The sequence below is a fragment of the Alnus glutinosa genome, chromosome 7 (assembly GCF_958979055.1).
Source record: "Alnus glutinosa chromosome 7, dhAlnGlut1.1, whole genome shotgun sequence".
Lineage (NCBI taxonomy): Eukaryota > Viridiplantae > Streptophyta > Magnoliopsida > Fagales > Betulaceae > Alnus > Alnus glutinosa.
In genome coordinates, this window is record NC_084892.1 from 6,834,305 (window position 1) to 6,852,709 (window position 18,405).

Sequence of the window (18,405 nt, forward strand, 5' to 3'; positions counted from 1 at the left end):
GGCGGTTACAGAAGCTAATGGGGCACAAATTAAAGCGAACATATCTAAACTCCCACTTTGAAACAACGAGAACCATCGAAAGAAAGTTGAAGTGATAAAAACACAGTTAGAATTATAATCCAAAACTGCAGAAGAGAGATGCACCAACACAAATTCAGTTACAAAAGTCTATCTTAAAAGATAAAACCACATAAGATTTGGGAGACAATAACCCACACAACACGGAAGCAGCAAACCACAAACATCGCTACAAAAATACACAAGAAATACCCTAAAAAACCAAACAAAAGAAAAAACAACTAAAAAATTTTTTTTTCCAAAAATCAGTAGTTGCAGCATTAGGTGGAGTGAAGGAAAGCTTCATGAGAGGTGGCATGTGGAGGTTGGAAGGAGAAAAGGCCGGGGACTATGGGGAGCTGGAGCGCCGGTGGAGATGGTGGAAAGGCGCGTTGGAAGCTGGGACCATCGGAGGAACGTAAATCTAACTTTTAAAAAACTAGATCTAAAAACTTGGACAAAACCGATTTCCAATGCAGAGGAGGAGACAAACAACGCGATTGTAGAGCCATGACACTGAACTTGTGATTTTGGGGGGATAAGTCGTACTGGACAACGGGTAGAACCTCATGAGAGGTGAAAAGTGCTAGAGAAACCTCTAGCCAAACAGCAAATAAAGAAAAGAGCTTCATAAGAAAAAAAAAAAAAAAAAAGACGAGGAAATGAGGGAAAAGATGAGACATTTCCCTCCTTTCATGTGATGGCTAAAAAAAGAAGGAATTAGGAGAAAAAATCACATGACAGTGAATAGAGGTTTTGTTTTTTAACCTAGGTGACTTAATTTTTATTGTATTTTGAGTTATTTGTTAATATATTTGTATTGGAAAAAGAAAAAAAAAAATTCATTATCAAGCATGAAAGCATGAAGAGTATTTTCAGGCAAGTGGAATGAATGAGGACGTTCATGATCACCGATTTACTCTAAACAGATAACTTTCTTCCCAGGTGGTTTCGCAATATGTGATATTCATCATTCTTATCATAACACACTTGACAAATCTGTATTTAATTTTGATGACAGCCACAGGGGTTAAAGCAAGACGGTAACAATGATTTGTTAACAGAACTTTGCAACATGACAATGATTCTTCCTGAATATTAATAATTCTTACAGTTTGGTAATTACTAATTACTGCAGAAATCTTCTATATATATATATATATATATATATATATATATATATTTGAAATGAAATACATCCCTCGTCTGAGTAAGTTTCTGGTATGGTTGGTGAAAGGTCAAATCCTATGTACTATTTCTTAGGATTCTTTTTCTGCCTTAGAATAATGAGAAAGTTGAAACAAGAAACACAAAAGGATATTATAGAAAAGTTACGTTGAAAGTTGAAGCCAAAATGCAGACAATTATCGAATGGTAAGACTATAGCTTATTTTCACTTTTTCAATATTCATGCTTTGTTTCTGCTTTTTTGCATGGCCTGGGCCCTGGGGCCCCCGGCCCCGTGCACCATTTCACATGCTAAAGCCTATAAAGGTTCAGCATTACCGAGTAATTTTCTCTTCTCGGGGGAGATGAAGGGAGGAAAGTGTCAAAAAGGAGGTTGATCTTCACATACTTCTGTTAACATGCTGTTGATAAAGAAGGTCCAAAACCGCTCATATCTGTCACTCTACTGTTTTAATGGATGAATAAATTAGGTCTTTTTGTGTAAAATAAGTCAAGCCTATGCAAGAGGAAAATAGGATTTTGACTTTTCCTACCTAAAGAGGAGAGAGGAGAAGGAAAAAGAGTAAAAATTTTATGAGAAAACTTATCTTCGAAGACGAAGCTTATTGTCCGAGCAGAGAGTCTGGATAGTGAGTCTAGCCAGACTCGCTCTAGCCATGTGTTTATCACATGTTCAAGCATATTTTTATAAGTTGGGTGAGAGGTAGTCCTTCCGAGGCTCAAATTCATTTTGAAGGAAAATTTAATAGAAAGAATACCGGTGTGAGCTGTAAAAGTAGGGCGTGTTAGATAAAATTTTGAGAAGTATTTTTTGTGTTTCGGATTTTGAAATAGATTAAAATTGAGAAATGATTTGGTGGGCTTCATTTGAGAAAATTTTAAAATTGATTTTTTAAAATTTTGGAAGATATATATATTAAAAAAGAAAGAAAGAAGAAAGTGTTGCACTACAGTGGTGATGATCTTCCAGGCTTGGCTGGCCACTACATCTGACTGTTTTAGGCTTTTAGCAGCCAGCGAGAGGCTGTGTGTTTTTATTTTTATTTTTAAAAAAATATTTTGTATTTTATTTTATTTTTTAGAAATGCTGTGTGTTTTGAGGAGAGTTTTATAGTTTGTTTTGAAAAGTGTGTTAATTATATTTGAAAAAATTCATTTAATAAACCAATTTTAAAAAGAGTTTTAGTGTTTGAAAAATAAAAATTTACCAAACGGTCTCCTAGTACTTCTCACATTAAACATTCTTTAACAAATGAGTTTTTGCAAAATTAAAAAAAATAAAAAATAAAAAAATCATTTGATAATTTACATGTGATCTTAAAATTGTGTTGTAATTTCTGGGGTCACTGACTATTTTCTCTGGAAGAATATTTTACTATTTTATTTTTCTTTTTCTTTTTGGGGCGGGGAGTTCTCTTGGAACTTATACAATTTTATACATGTAGTACTACCTTTATGAGAAATCCTGGAAAGTCATGGCGACTTTTTTGTAACTTTGTATAGATACCCTCGAAGGCCTCGATCCCATCAGCATTGGCCAGTAATCTATTTCTCTGAGTCACACTCACGGTCTCACTTCACAGATATATAGGAAAGATTGAAAAGAACACACAACCAAGCTCACTCACTCACCTCCAATGGCCTCAACCTTCACATTCCCATTTCTTCTCTCTCTAATCTTCTCATTCTTCATTCTCAACGCAGCTTCATCTGAGGCAGATATCCTTCTGACCTTCAAGGCCTCCATTGAAGACTCCAACAATTACCTCTCAAGCTGGTCTAATGCCTCAGCCACCGATTACTGTACCTGGGCTGGAATCACCTGCATCTCCACATCTTCACTCTTTGTTACTTCTATCGACCTTCAAAACTTAAACCTTTCTGGTGAAATCTCACCTTTGATATGTGAGCTTCCCCATCTGTCTAGCCTCAATCTTGCTGACAATCTTTTTAACCAAACCATTCCTCTTCAGCTCTCTCAATGTGCTACTTTGGAAACTCTGAATCTCAGTAACAATCTCATCTGGGGTACCATCCCAGATCAGATTTCTCAGATGGGTTCTTTGAAAGTGCTTGATTTAAGCGGAAACCGTGTTCAGGGAAAGATCCCAGAGAGCGTAGGCTCACTGAAGAACCTTCAAGTGCTCAACTTGGGAAGAAACTTGCTTTCAGGTAGTGTACCTTCTGTCTTTGGGAACTTGACTGAGCTTGTTGTTCTTGATTTGTCTCAAAATGCATTCTTGCCGAGTAAGCTTCCCAGTGACATCGGAAAGCTTGAGAAGCTGGAGAAGCTTCTTTTGCAAAGCTCGGGTTTTCATGGTGAAATCCCTGACTCTTTTCTGGGTTTGAGAAATTTGACCATTTTGGACCTTTCCCAAAACAATCTGAGTGGTGAGGTTCCTCAGACACTAGGGTCTTCTCTCAAGAACCTGGTGTCTTTTGATGTTTCGCAGAATATGCTTTTGGGGCCATTCCCAGATGGCATTTGTAATGGGAAAGGCCTTATAAACCTGATTCTCCATACAAATTTCTTCAGTGGTTTAATACCCAACTCCATTAATCAATGCATAAATCTTGAGAGGTTTCAGGTTCAGAACAATGGGTTGTCGGGTGATTTCCCAAATGCTTTATGGTCATTACCCAAAATTAAGCTCATTAGAGCTGAAAACAATCGATTTTCTGGAGAAATACCTGATTCGGTATCAATGGCTGCTCAGTTGGAGCAAGTTCAGCTGGACAACAACAGCTTCTCGAGTAGAATTCCTCAGGGTCTTGGGTTGGTTAAGAGCTTATACAGATTCTCTGCATCTCTTAATGGTTTATATGGTGAACTTCCTCCAAATTTTTGTGATTCACCTGTTATGAGTATAATAAATCTCTCTCACAATTCGCTTTCCGGCCAAATACCGGAATTGAAGAAGTGCAGGAAGTTAGTCTCATTGTCTTTAGCAGGCAACAGTCTTACTGGAGAAATTCCACCATCCCTTGCTGATTTACCAGTCCTAACTTACCTTGATCTTTCTGGTAACAATCTCACTGGTCCCATCCCGCAAGAGCTTCAAAACTTGAAGCTTGCTCTCTTCAATGTGTCTTTCAATCAACTATCTGGTAGGGTCCCAGACTCTTTGATTTCAGGTCTCCCGGCTTCATTTCTAGAAGGAAACCCTGGACTTTGTGGTCCAGGATTGCCCAATTCTTGTTCTGATGACCAGCCAACACACGACACGGATGGTCTTACAGCATTGACATGTGCACTGATATCTGTAGCTTTTGGTCTTGGGACTTTGATTTTAGCTGCTGGGTTTTTTGTGTATCATAGACGTTCCAAGCAGAAATCTCAAATGGGAAGTTGGCGCCTGGTATTCTTCTATCCTCTTAGAGTCACTGAGCATGATTTGGTTATGGGAATGAATGAAAAAAGTGCAGTTGGAAGTGGTGGAGCATTTGGTAGAGTTCACATTTTGGGTTTACCGAGTGGTGAACTCGTTGCAGTAAAGAAGTTCGTTAATTATGGGAGCCACTCGTCCAAAAGTTTGAAGGCTGAGATCAAGACCTTAGCAAAGATCAGGCATAGGAACATTGTTAAAATTCTTGGTTTTTGCCATTCTGATGACTCAATCTTTCTAATTTATGAGTTCTTACAGAAGGGAAGCTTAGGGGATTTGATTAACAGGCCAGATTTTGAGTTGCAGTGGGGTGTGAGATTGAGAATTGCCATCGGGGTTGCCCAAGGATTAGCATACCTTCACAAGGATTATGTCCCGCACTTACTTCACAGAAATGTTAAGTCAAATAACATTCTTCTGGATGACGATTTTGAACCAAAAATCACAGATTTTGCACTCGACCGAATTTTGGGAGAAGCTGCATTTCAGTCAACCATGGCTTCAGAATCTGCATCATCATGTTACAATGCACCAGGTATGTGGAATTCAAGTTTGACATAGATTTTCTTGCCACATAACTATACCATGAAAGTATTTCATAACAAATGAGAGCATGTCAGAGAAGCTATTTTGTATTTTAACTATATCATTTGCTTTTTGATTACCTAATATTGCATAAATGTAATATGTTGATGTTATAAAATGGATTCTTGTATTGCAGAATATGGATACTGCAAGAAGGCAACTGAACAAATAGATGTGTACAGCTTTGGTGTTGTATTGTTAGAGCTAGTGACTGGGAGACAGGCTGAGCAAGCAGAAGCAACAGAGTCCATTGATATTGTGAAATGGGTGAGGAGGAGAGTTAACATTACCAATGGGGCACACCAAGTTCTTGACCCTAAGATATCAGAATCTTTCCAAAAAGAGATGACAGGGGCTCTGGAAATCGCTCTCCAATGCACTTCCGTGATGCCAGAGAAACGGCCATCCATGTTTGAAGTTGTGAGAGCACTTCAGTCCCTTTCAAGTACAGAGTTCTCTGTTAGCATTCAGTTTCAGTCTGAACATTGAATCCAGGGATTGGCTTCTTTTTTCTCCAAAGTCTTAATGTAAAGCCAAACTTGATTTTACATTTCTCCATCTTGACTTCTGATTGGTAAAAGAATGTGCTTGGGCATGGTATTTTCTGTTCTGCACCAGAATTTGTTTGGGATTTGTTTAATAGTAATACCAAGAGTTTTACATTGTTTTAATACTCTAGCAGTCATGAGTGCCCCCTCTTGTATGTTTAAGAAAACTTGATCCAATGGTCAAGGCAGCAATCTACTTGATATTTTTACAATTTTAATTTTGTTCTTGAATTTTACTGAACCAAGTTCTGGGGTTAACTAAAGACATGGAAGTCTAGGGTTTGGTGCCTTGACTCTAGAAACGAATCTTGTCTAGAGATCTGGTGTACTACTTTTTTCAGTGGTTTCAACGCAGTGTCGTCATCATCTCTTTGGTCTTAGTGTAGGCCTAGATTTAGCCGCTTCTGGGCCTCTGTCATACTGACATTTTCACCGGTCCGTCAGCCTAGAAAATGAATTTTAGGTGCATCCTTCAAATGCAAATGTCACGAGCTACGAGATTTTTTCACTGTTTATATTTGGTTGATACAGTTGACCGCACACCGATATCTCAATCGAGGAAACCTTGGCTGTCAACGAATAGACCTTCGACGGATAGACCTTCGGGCAAGTTGAGCTTGGGCCATGGACCGGCTGGCCGTTCAGTAATAATTGGTCCACCATATTCCATGATATAAACATCAAATTTTAGTTGGGAAAAACTCAACCCCTTTAAACTCCCATCATTTTTGTAATGTTCTCTCATCCCAAAGTTAGTTTTTTTTTTTTTTTTTTAAAAAAAAAAAATTAAAAAAAAAAAACTCAATTTAGTGTATCAAAACTTTAAAATAATGTCAATCTTATCCGTTCGTTAAGATTTTCTATTAGATCCTAACGAAAACGGTTGAAATTCTTAAAATGCTCCAATTTAAAATAAAAATATAATTGTAAGCTAAAAGTAATTTTGTAATTTTATAAAGTTTACAAGGGTATAATGGTCATATCTGATTTCACCCCAAACCCTAACGGGAGAGTGAGATTGGGATTTTTTTTTAAAAAAAAAAATTTCGATACAAAAGTGATGGAAGTTCAAATGGGTAAAATAAAATTTCAAAAATGATAAAAGTTCAAAAGGGTGAAGTAAAATTTCTCCTTTTAATTATTTGCACCAACTCCAATGTCTTACAATTGGTGATACATTTTCTCAAAGATTTTGAAATTCTATCAAGTCATGAATGTAGGGTTTGTAGAATTAAAGATTATATTTTAACAAAAGTAAATAATAGGTACAAATCAACACTTTTTTACTAAGTCTTCAATTATGTTCAGTAAAAATACTTCAAGCTCCGCTATCAACAATATCATAGACATTCTACCTTTTAAATCTACTACAGCCACCGCTTCTTATCTGGGACTTCCATTTTTCATTGGAAAATCAAAAAAGGAAGCTTTTCAATCTATACTTGCAAGAGTTTTGGGGAGACTTGAAGGTTGGCGTGCTAAAACTTTGTCACAAGCAGGAAGAACAGTGCTCATCAAAGCCACCGCATCCTCTATACCATCCTATACAATGAGTACCTTTCTTCTACCAAAATCCCTTTGCACAGATCTGGATAAAAGATTTAAAGATTTCTGGTGGGGATTCCCAAAAGGAAAATCTCATCACCTCTCTCTTAAATCTTGGCGTTCTATTTGCATTTCGCTTCATCTTGGAGGTTTGGGTATCCGAATTATGTATGATGTTAATCTTGCATTGATTACTAAACTTGGGTGGAAACTTTTGTCTAATCATGACTGCTTCTGGGTGAATCAGCTACGTCAAAAATATATCAAATATGGTTCCTTTCTATCTTCCCCAGACTTGGTAAATGCTTCATGGCTCTGGAAAGGAATTCTCCGATGTAAATCTTTGCTTATATCTGGGACATGTCTGCAAGTATCCATCACTTCTCATTTCCCTGTTTGGACAACAACCTGGATTCCAACCCTGCCTAATTTCAAACCAGCCCCGAAAAATCTAGGTAACAGAGAACTTCCTTCCTTGCTCATTTCAGATCTATTTATCCCAGGCACATCTCAGTGGAACACTACCAAAATTCTTTCCGTGTTTGATATTTTTTTGCACAAGAAATTATCAAACTCCATATATCCTCTGATGTTAGCCCAAAATACTTATGGACTCCAGCTCAATCTGGAAAGTATTCAATTGGTTCAGCTTGCCTTTCTATCTTAACTAGAAATCATCCAGACTTGATTATCCCCTCCTCACAATCTTTTTGGAAGAAACTCTGGAAATTAAACTTAAATGATAGGCTGCGTCTGTTTTTATGGAAAATTGCATGGAATATACTTCCAACTACTTCCAAAATCAATTCCATCTTACCTTTTCCAAATAGACAACCAGAATGTCCTCTTTGCAAAATTGCAGATGACTCTCTTCACCATTTATTTTTCAACTGCATTTTTGCACGGTTTGTTTGGAGACACTCCTTTTGGCCTCTGGATTCCTCAGCTTTTGATTTCAACACTATGGCAGATTGGATACAACAGATTATCTCTCCAGGGATTTCTCTGAAGATACCTTCAATTGATCATCATAAATTTCAGATTTTTGCCGCGGTAACCTGTGATCTCTATGGTTTTATAGAAATAAATCTTATCATGAAGGAATCACTATTGACATCCGCCTTATCTCGAAGCATATCAATAATGTTACTATGGAGTACTATACTGCCTGGCACCCCTTTCATCCTATTGTAATTGAGACATGGATTCCTCCTACATCACCCTGGGTGACTATTAATTTCGATACAGCTATTAGGGATTCTTTCTCAGCTCAAGCTGCAGTATGCAGAAATTCAGAAGGTCGCATTCTCCATATGGCTTCTCAAATCTCTTCACCATGCAATCCAAATTATGGAGAAGCCCTTGCAGCGAAGTTAGCAGTCTCTTTGGCAACTTCTTTACACTTTGATCACTTTATTCTGGAAGGTGATTCATAAGTTGTCATCTCTACTCTCCGACATCCAAATGTTTCTCAAGATTGGAGGATTTCATCCCTCATTTTGAAAATGATTGGATCCATCTCAGCCTCTTCCTCTTGGAAAGCTGCAAAAATTTCAAGAAGTGCAAACTTCTGTGCCCATTATGTGGCACATTGGGTCGCAACCAGATCATTTTTTGGTAGCATTCCCACTTATCCTTCTCCTTTACCTTGAATTCATATTGTAAGTGGCAAAGACCCCCCCTCTTTCTTGAGAGGTGGTAGGCTTCTTTCCACATAGTTCTAGTTTTTTTCCCTGTTGCTTGTTTCTTTCAAAGTATCTATAAAAAAAATAAAAAAATAAAAAAACTTTTTTGCTTGTTAAATTATCGACTATCTCAAAAATGAAAATAATATAAAAATAATGAATTTAATTATTTAATTCATATTTTAATATTCTCCATCACATATAGGCCGAAACTCCCTTTAATAAATGAAATTCAACACATAAAATATTTAATTGAAATAAGAGATGAACTGTGGAATCATGGTTCGAATTCAGAATTGTTGTCTTAGTACCATTTTTAATCACTAGTTGTCCCAAACGCTTTCTCAATGTAAAATATTGGCAAAAGAAATTAGAGTGACGGTTACATCTTCCTATCCTTTTTAATAAGCATATAAACTATATAAACGACGAGTAATTCTAAAAATCTCTCTTGTATCCCTTCAAAAACTGATGTAACTTTTAAAATCACAATTTAATCAAAATTCAATAATAATCAATCACAAGCCTAATGGTGATTTTCAAATTCACATAATTATTGAAAGGACACGAGAAACTTCTAACATTATTCATAAAGAGCACCTTAGCTTTAGACCCATTTTCCTTTAGCAGTAGGGGCTCTTCCCCTTTGTTTTCTCTGTTTTTTTTATTTTCTTGATTTCCATGTATTCTGTTTTGTCTTTAATATAATTTACTCATTGCCTTGAAAGAAAAAAAGAATGTATGAATTTATACCTTAAAAAACATTATAAAAAGGTGGATGTGCTATGATTTCGGGCTCAATGATACCCGATGTGATATTGTAGCGATCTGGTTGGCTGATGTTAAAACTCAATCCTCTTTCTCTTGAAGTATAAATTTGGGTCTCCAATGCATTTTTCATTTCATAGAAGAGAACATCGTTTCATACGAAGTGTTGGGAACCTAAAAGAGTACACACATTTGCATTTTTCCCGTTCATATTTTACACCTTGTGTACTTGTATCGATTGCGGTTATTATATGTTTGATTAGGGAAAATTATGAAGGCAAAAGCTTAGGACTTCAAAACTCAATCGTAACGACGATTTATTTCTTTTTGGAGACAAATTTCATTCGAAATAAAATAACCTAAACTCTTTCAAACAAATCAGCTTGGATTCTTTTTTACGCAGTTAAAAAGCATTCAAAGACTTTAGCATACAAACGTACGCATGCATATCTCTTTTGTTATTCAAAAGCTTTCTATGAACAATTGGGATACCTTTGTTTCCTTCTGACAAACTGGTTCAGACACCAATTAAACAGTTTTCCAAATAGAATGGAATCTATCATTCAACTATATATGGTAACTGATCACTGTCCAATATACAAGAAAGCTAATGGATTGAGAATTCCCTAAGACACCAGAACAACTTGATTTTTTTTTCCTTTTATTTTTCACAATTTTTAGTCTCTACTTTTCTCCTTACTTTTCCTTTGTGGTACAAAAACAACAAATATTCATATAGACTTCGTGTCACATAGACCAGACCTCACGAAGGAGTTCATACCTTGCATTTGTGCCAGCATAACTGGTATGCTCCTGTTTACCATTTCCATTTGTTGTGATTGTTGGTGAAGATGGCAATTTGTCGATGATGGATGTGAGAGGAGAATCTAGTTCCTCGAGTTCTTCGTCACTGGTATACCCCTTCCTCTGTACAACAGACATGTTCCTCGCCAATGGAGATCTCTCTCCTGCCTCTGCAACTTTCTCTGCCACATCAGCAGAGGAAGGAGGGTAGTAGATAACAGGAGCAGCTGTATAAGGGAAGCTTCTAGTCGAGTCTCCTGACAATCTCCGCTGCACAATACTCTAATCGAAGGAAATAGACATACATCAAAGGTTAGTTACCAGCAATAATCTCTTTCTAATAGAGAACACAAAACTTTCTGGTGATGCTTCCATCTGTAAGAAACTGGATAACCAAATATATGGATTGGTTTCCAATAGTTTCTCCACTAATCATTGTGATACAGAAAGTACAAAATTTTTTAGACTTTGAATGTATGCCATCAGCAACACCAAAATGATAAGTGCTGTATGAAGTTAAATTGTTAAGAAACTTAAAACAGGAAACCTCTAATAAAACTGATCAGGCCTCTATGAGGACTTTGTTCTTTCAATGTAGATTGCAAGCAACATCTAGTACAAGTTAAATCATCACTTATTCCAAAAGCTTAAACTGATAAAAAATGGTAAATTAAATCATTTAATGAATACTTTAACACTCATCCTCACATGTGAGGTCAAACTCCCCTTTAATAAGTGAGGCCCAACACGTGGAATATTTAATTGAATTGGGAAATAAACTGTAGAGTCAGGGTTCGAATTCAAGATTTCTGGCTCTGATACCATGTTAAATTACCACTTATCTTAAAAGATTAAGCTGATGGGAAATAGTCAATTTAATTGTTTAATGAATACTTTAACAAGCATCTACCTTATGCTCCATAGCCTATCTACCATAATTGCACCATTCCGCTGGTAGTGGAGCTTGAGAGACCAAAAAGAGAATTTTAAGACTACCATGAGGCTGTAGGGGTGGTTGGTTGAAAGCAAAATCATACCTCAGCATTCAGAGCCTCCAATACCGCTCCTGGGACAGGGTCAGGACAGAACTCATCTGGAGTAAAGTTGCACAGCATCCGCTTAATCAATGGAAGACCTATTGATGGGCACACCTAGAAAACAAGAGACCATAAAGTTTTCAATCAAGTTAGAGACATGGAGCTCAAAATAGATGAGAACGTAAAATATTTTTGACATTAATGTGCTGAAATAAACCTCCTGTCTAATTGATCGGTCCATAAGCAAGTCTTTTGGAAGCATCAAAAGATCACTCAATTCATTGAGAAGAAGGAAAGATTTAGGTTCACCATCTCCACCCTGCCCGTCATCATCCTCATTTCTGTGCTGATGTTCCTTCAGAGGATCGTCATCATCCATGCCAAATACATCAGTAAGCCATCTAGACCAATTGCCAATCTGCACGAAGAGTAAGCCTCACATTAACACATGTAATGAAAATTCATCAAAATTTGTTTATTGAAAATGTGTCAATAAAATCTAATACATCACATCAATCAAGGATATATTTGGACACCCAGCTGTTCTTTCTTCTTGTTCTGCTTACCCCCCACCCCCTCAGATTTTCACCAATGCACATGCAGTTATGATTACATGAAAGTAAGATCTAGCACCGAATTCGAAGAGTCCACTATATACAGCGCAATTTCAAGATTTCATATCAAAGAGGGGAGATTGATTCTACGAAATGAATTTTCTTTGTGGTAAGTAATTCTATGAAATGATGCCACAAACACTTTTCATTACAAGTGTAGCTATGACTACATTAACTCGATTTCTTAATTTACCGATATTAATTTGTTTAAGTAACAATTCCATGCTAAAACACGAATTTATTTGTTCAAATTTAATGGGAAATGAATAGAGAATAATCTCCGTCTCCGCTGAACATAAAATGTGCTCCCTTAATGTATTTGCTGGCTGTGCTCTTCATTGTGAAGATAGACAATATTCAACCATGCAGTGCCTTCCATCAAAGGCCCATTAGTCACTTTGGGAATCACAATCAACAGAAAATATTTGGTGTACTTCATTAAAAAGGCAAATCTCTACATTTTTCAACGACCAAGATTATTCTCACTGATATTACTTCTTTCCCAAACCATGTTCATTTTCCACACTATTCTAGTGGATATACCTACTTCAGATATTTGAATTGTTGAAACCGTCTTTACAATGTAAACTACATTGATTTCATTTCAGTAACAATTAGTATTTGGAGTCGATATATCATAAGTCGAAAGTAAAATAATTTGTGCTGTTTTCTAACAAGCTGAAGGATCTCTTTGCAGGTAAAAAGGCTAGCTCTCCAACAGACGAGTCAGTCAATTTCTTTCAGGCAATGGTTAGATAAACTGTGTGCAAACCACATAAAAGTAAAGCGAAATGTGATACATACAGAATTTTTAAGTTGCGCCCCAGATCCAAAACTCAAATCTCCAGCTGGAATAGGCAGAACCTTGGAATCAACAATGGGATCTGATATAGGATCAGTTGGAATCTCATGGACTGACTCACGCAGAATAGCATTAAACATTGCAGTATCTAGTCTGGCAATACATTGTTCCATAACCTAATCAAAGAAATCATATCTAATTAACCCTCCAAATCAAGGGGAACTTAAGAAAGCTGATAGAGGTTAGAGTTTGCCCAAAAAAAGAAAAGAAAAAAGAAAAATGAGAAAATTTGATATCCTGAACTTTTATTTCAATGTCTGTGACAAAGGAATCGAAGTTGCAGAAAAAGGGAAAACAGATGTTAAAGACTTCATACCATTCTTGCCAACACAGGCAAGCAACCACATTCGTGCCCTCCTGCTCGAACAGGACAGAGCTGTTGCAATGCATCTTGAAAAGCATTTTTCCATAGGGTGATAGAAAAGCTGCCTTGCTGCTGGTCTCCCAGGGCTGGTCCCAACAACCTTCCAATGGTTTTGTTGGCTGACATATTCTCAGCTGGAGACTGCATATTTGGAGTTAAAGCCTGAAAAATAAAGGATGAAAGCACATAAAAGTCATTTATAGTAATAAAAGTCACTTATAAATTGGCTGATGGCTATACATTAGTTTATTATCATCATTAAATTTAATTGAAAAAAAGAAAATTGCTTCAGCCAGATGATCACCACGTTTTTGTTATAATAACCACATTAATTCATAATATTTCATTATACAGTCCCTTCCGTTTTTACCTGCCACCATACTGACTCAACTATCCGAGAGAAAATCCAGGATTCAACTTTTACTAAGGCACCTGTGAAGGTTCCTGTCTCCTGCCAATCATCAATAAACTGCATAAAACCATTAGCTTGCTTGCTACCAGAACTACCCTTCCACTTCAACGTTGTAGACCTCCCTTCATTGCCCTTGCTACTCCCGTTTGACTCAGCAAACCTTGTCACTGGACTGAATTGACGGGAACTGCCAAATGCCTGTGAGATTATCTCCCTCAACACAACAGTGTTCGTCAGCCAGAAGGTCAACCTTAAAACATGGGACAGAATATCTGTCAGTTTTACACTGCAAAAATTGACAAAAACGTTTCAAAACACTGATTATAATATATCTACCTTGCAACATCATTACCGCAGGACTTGGCAATCAAAACAAGGCCTGATACTGTATTTTTAGCAACTGTGGCTCGCTTGTCTAGAGTCCAATGTTTGCAAGCATGAATATAGAGTCTGGACAGGCGTCGAGCAGGAGTGTGCACCTTGTGTGCTGAGCTACCATGCTCTGGTACTACAGAATAAAGTGAAATTTCAAGAGCAGCAACTTCTCTCAGCTCCTCTTCAAGTTTTCCAATTGTCATCTCCATTTCTTCAATCTTTTGAACCAAAGTTGCCTCATCCTCATGTTCATCACTGTCTTCAGCATCAACTGTTTCATCGTCGCTTCTAATACTCTGAGCACCATTTGAGGCCCCATCCAAGACATCTTCGAATTCTTTTACCTCTTCAACAGGCTTACCATCAACTCCTTCAGAAGATTCTGATGCAGGTTTAGAAGGAAAATTCATACTTTGGGAATCAATCTTGGAAGTACTTTTGGCCACAACTTTAAAAGGCCCTTTAGAACTTGTGGATTTCTTAGGAGTGTTATGCAATGCTTTAGATTGTGGTTTGTTGTTTTGGAGATCAGAGTTCTCTCTTGATTCCAGGGGAAAGATCTCTGAGGAATTCCTTTTAACACTAGAAGCTCTTTCCACTTTCTCATCATCAGCTGTCAGCGGATCCTCTTGAGACGATACCGAATCTTTTCTTGTCTCAGAATCTGACACTTCTTCCTTCCCCTTGTTAGGTTCTTTCTCCAAATCAATAGAGTGATAATCTAGAACTTCATCCTTGATCTCTTTGGAAATCATTGTACTAGCTTTTAAATCTTGAGATGCCTCCTCAAACCTGTTGACATCATCCACATAATGTATAACGATGTTTTCGAAAACTTCAGAGGGCTCTGTGCCCACGTTTGAAGCACTTACTAAAAGACTTGAGTCTGGTGTAGGAGATGGTGCTTTCGATCGAGCTTCTTTTGCTTTCAAATTTTTGCTGACATGCTCTTGATGCAATTTATGGTCTTTCCTATCAATTCTTCCAGAGCGCTTTTTTGGGTTGTTATTTGAAATTTTCTTCTTGTCAATCTCTTTCATACTTGTTTTTAACCTTCAGCAATTGCAATCAAATGAAGAACCTAAGACAAAGGAGAAAAGATTACAATCAAGAACCTTAGGAAAGCTCCTTAAGAAAGATCAATTTCTAGATGCATAAAGCAAATAATTGCACTTACTTTTATTGTAGTGACTTCCTCCTCATCTACAATGTAGAAGTTTTTGTGACTCTTTCCTCAGTCTTCGGTAAGGCTGTGACAAGGCACCAGTTTAGGTTATCAGCAGATGCGAGACATTGAACAAAATGCAATACCAGTGTGCCAGCTATAACACATAATTTGATCTACTTGTCATCGTATTTTAAGCTAACAAGAGGAATATCACTAAACACAAATAGGAATCCATGGGTAAGAATAAGAGGGATTAAAAATAATCACTCAACTTGAGCAAGCCCAGACTAACGATCTGAGGGGCCACAACAATGGCACCTCAGAGATACGGGAAACAGGAAAGCATAAAAAGAGGCAGAAACAGGACACAAGACAACTAAATAAATCATTTGGCATGCTAGAACTGAATAATTAATAAAAACTACAGAGTTAGATGCCACCTTGAAGGTTTACACATTGTTAAACCAGAAGAAAAAGGGCAAGAAAACATCAAGTATGCTCTCTTGTTCACCCCAGAACAGAGTACAAGCCCATAGGTGATACTTGATGATCAATCAATGGAGAACAAGAGAGTATGGAACATTAGCTTGAATTCAGGATGCTAACATCATAAAGATAATTAATTTCACAGGGACTCCGACAAACAATGTATGGGAAAATCTCCATTTGGAAATTTCCAGACTACTTTGTGACATGTTCTCAGTTTTCCACCTTTGCAAGAAAGAAAGGCGTTTCCAGACACAACAGAAGTCTCAACAAATGTTAGGGAACCAAAAGCATAAAACTTGAAAATAAACTTGATATCATACAATTTATTTGCAGAATTTCCATCACCATTATGTTACTCTTGAATACCATACGGTTAGTGTAACTCAAATGTCTTCATGTTAACTATTTCAAAGCATTGTAGCCTAATTCTGAGGCTATGGTGCTAGAGAAACATTGGATCTAACACTTTTCAGCTCTGCTTAAAACTCATTCACTTCAAAACATGCCCTCCTATGTTCCTAACTTATTTTTAGTTGCAATCAGCACTATGTAAACACCAAAACATATTGTAACTAAGCCAATGTTCCAAAAGATACTAGTTTCATATGTTAAAAAACAAACACCATCTCTTTGGAATGTCGGTAGGTACAGGGCGCTTCTTCGCTAGCATGATAGAACAGCTAAACACCTATCTGTAGGATGAGTTGCATTCATACTCGACATACGTGGTGGCTGGTCCTGATGCTAAACATTACAAATCTTAGTAGAACTCACCTTAAAACCTGGTTTGCAAAGGGAGTGCACCCAAGAGCTTATATACACATGGTTAAAATTCTAGTTAAATCATGTGGAACACTTAGAATTTTAACACTTATTAGGTGAGTCAGACATTATAAGTAATTTTAGAAAATCTAAATTGAGCAGTTTTTTTGAGTAATAACAAAGTGGCTAGCGCTTTCTCCCGTATCGTTACAATTCCAGACCTGGATCAGTAGAGACTCTCTCTTAGAATACAAGAGAAGAATCAGAATTAGAATCAACAGTCAATGAGGCTATATTGAAGCGACGCCGTTTTTCTGCTATTAGATTCGATTTTGATCACAACCACTAACAGTGGGAGAACTCGAATCGCACAACTGACGAGCAAGCAGACTCACAGATGGTGACGTGGCAAGATTAGAACCGTACAGGACCGACGAGACGAGTAACCGGAGAGGAGCTGTGCAGAGGCTAATTTGACAAAAGACGCTTAGACATCAACAAGCAGTCAATGAGGCTAGATTGAAGCGACGCCGTTTTCTGCTATTAGATTCGGTTTTGATCATAACCACTAACAGTGGGAGGACTCGAATCGCACAACTGACGAGCAAGCAGACTCACAGATGGTGACGTGGCAAGATTAGAACCGTACAGGACCGACGAGACGAGTCACCGGAGAGGAGCTGTGCAGAGGCTAATTTGACACACGACGCTTAGACATGAACAAGCAACAAAAATTTCTACTACTCCTCACCTCCGTTTCATGCAATCCGCGCTTTTACAGTGACATCAAATTCCCTTATCTAAATTGGATGAATCAAAACACTAAAACTTACTCTTTTCTAGCACTGAAAAAAAACCTCCCAATGCAGAGCCTCAGAACCTGATCTTCTTCATTATCACTCAGACAAAAACACAGCAAGAAAACTAGAACTAGCAGTTAACAAGCTAAATCCAAAAATCTAAAACAAACAAAGAGAGAATGCCAAAATTGAAGAACTAGAACTTACAGTTGAGCCACACCAAGTTTCCAAACACAACAAAACGAACCTGAAGCTCAGCTAAAGACAGAAACTAGAATCACAGCCTCACCGTCACCGTCACCGTCACCGTTACATTCAAGATCTAGCTATCATAAAGGTTCTTTCATCAGAGCACATATTTTTTCGAAGCACAAATCAATGCGTTTCCCGTGTTGTCAGTTACCATAGCACATAAAGAGTATTACACCGGCCAACAGATATAAAAAGACGACGGAAATGATAATGACAGCAAAAGGCTGTAACAAACAGTCAATAAAAGTAAGAAAGCGAAAATTCGAACTCACCGCAGCTTTTCTTCACCTGGCTTCGAAAGTTCAACTTCAAACAAGCTTCGGAATCTAGAAAAAATGCTAGCAGACAATCTTCGGGATTGTCTTGTAGTCAAAGCTTCTCTCTCTCTGTCTCTCTGTTTCTCTCTCTCACTCTCACTCTCACAGCAATTAATGCTCTCTCTCTCTCAGTCAAGCGGGTGGTTTCAGTGGAGTGCGGGAAGGGTGGGCATTTAAAAGGGCAAGTGTCGTGGGGCTTCGAATGGGATCATGGATGTACGGAATAGTGGTGGGGGTGACCGGGAGAGGTTGTCGGTGGAGAGGAGAGCGACCGGGTGTTCCCGGTTACGGTACGCGTTATGTGCAAGTTTTTTTGGTATACCTAAACTGCCATCATTGTCTTGGTTGGAATTACCGGTATTGTCATTTTCTCCCATCCTGCCATTT

The 18,405-nt window shown here is 37.6% G+C and overlaps 2 protein-coding genes across 6 annotated transcripts; one reads left to right on the forward strand and one right to left on the reverse strand.

The window, feature by feature from the left end:
• Positions 1 to 2,772: 2,772 nt before the first annotated feature.
• On the forward strand, positions 2,773 to 5,887 carry LOC133873791 (probably inactive leucine-rich repeat receptor-like protein kinase At5g06940). Its single transcript, XM_062311556.1, has 2 exons — positions 2,773 to 5,166; positions 5,353 to 5,887. Exons 1-2 carry the CDS (start codon positions 2,883 to 2,885, stop codon positions 5,703 to 5,705), a joined length of 2,637 nt encoding a protein of 878 aa, XP_062167540.1. The 5' UTR covers positions 2,773 to 2,882; the 3' UTR covers positions 5,706 to 5,887.
• A 4,304-nt stretch (positions 5,888 to 10,191) lies between these two features.
• Positions 10,192 to 18,164, reverse strand: LOC133872823 (uncharacterized). 5 transcript variants are annotated; one of them, XM_062310442.1, is made up of 10 exons: positions 17,657 to 17,858; positions 17,483 to 17,573; positions 15,408 to 15,480; positions 14,192 to 15,311; positions 13,814 to 14,105; positions 13,396 to 13,605; positions 13,022 to 13,195; positions 11,821 to 12,021; positions 11,604 to 11,717; positions 10,192 to 10,848 (listed from the first exon to the last, which is right to left on the reverse strand). In XM_062310442.1, the coding sequence occupies exons 4-10, from the start codon at positions 15,268 to 15,270 to the stop codon at positions 10,510 to 10,512; spliced, it is 2,409 nt and encodes an 802-aa protein (XP_062166426.1). In that variant the 5' UTR covers positions 15,271 to 15,311; positions 15,408 to 15,480; positions 17,483 to 17,573; positions 17,657 to 17,858; the 3' UTR covers positions 10,192 to 10,509. The 5 variants fall into 5 exon arrangements, with proteins under 5 accessions (XP_062166426.1, XP_062166423.1, XP_062166424.1 ...); XM_062310439.1 differs by lacking the exons at positions 17,483 to 17,573; positions 17,657 to 17,858 and adding an exon at positions 17,974 to 18,164; XM_062310440.1 differs by lacking the exon at positions 17,483 to 17,573.
• Positions 18,165 to 18,405: the final 241 nt, after the last annotated feature.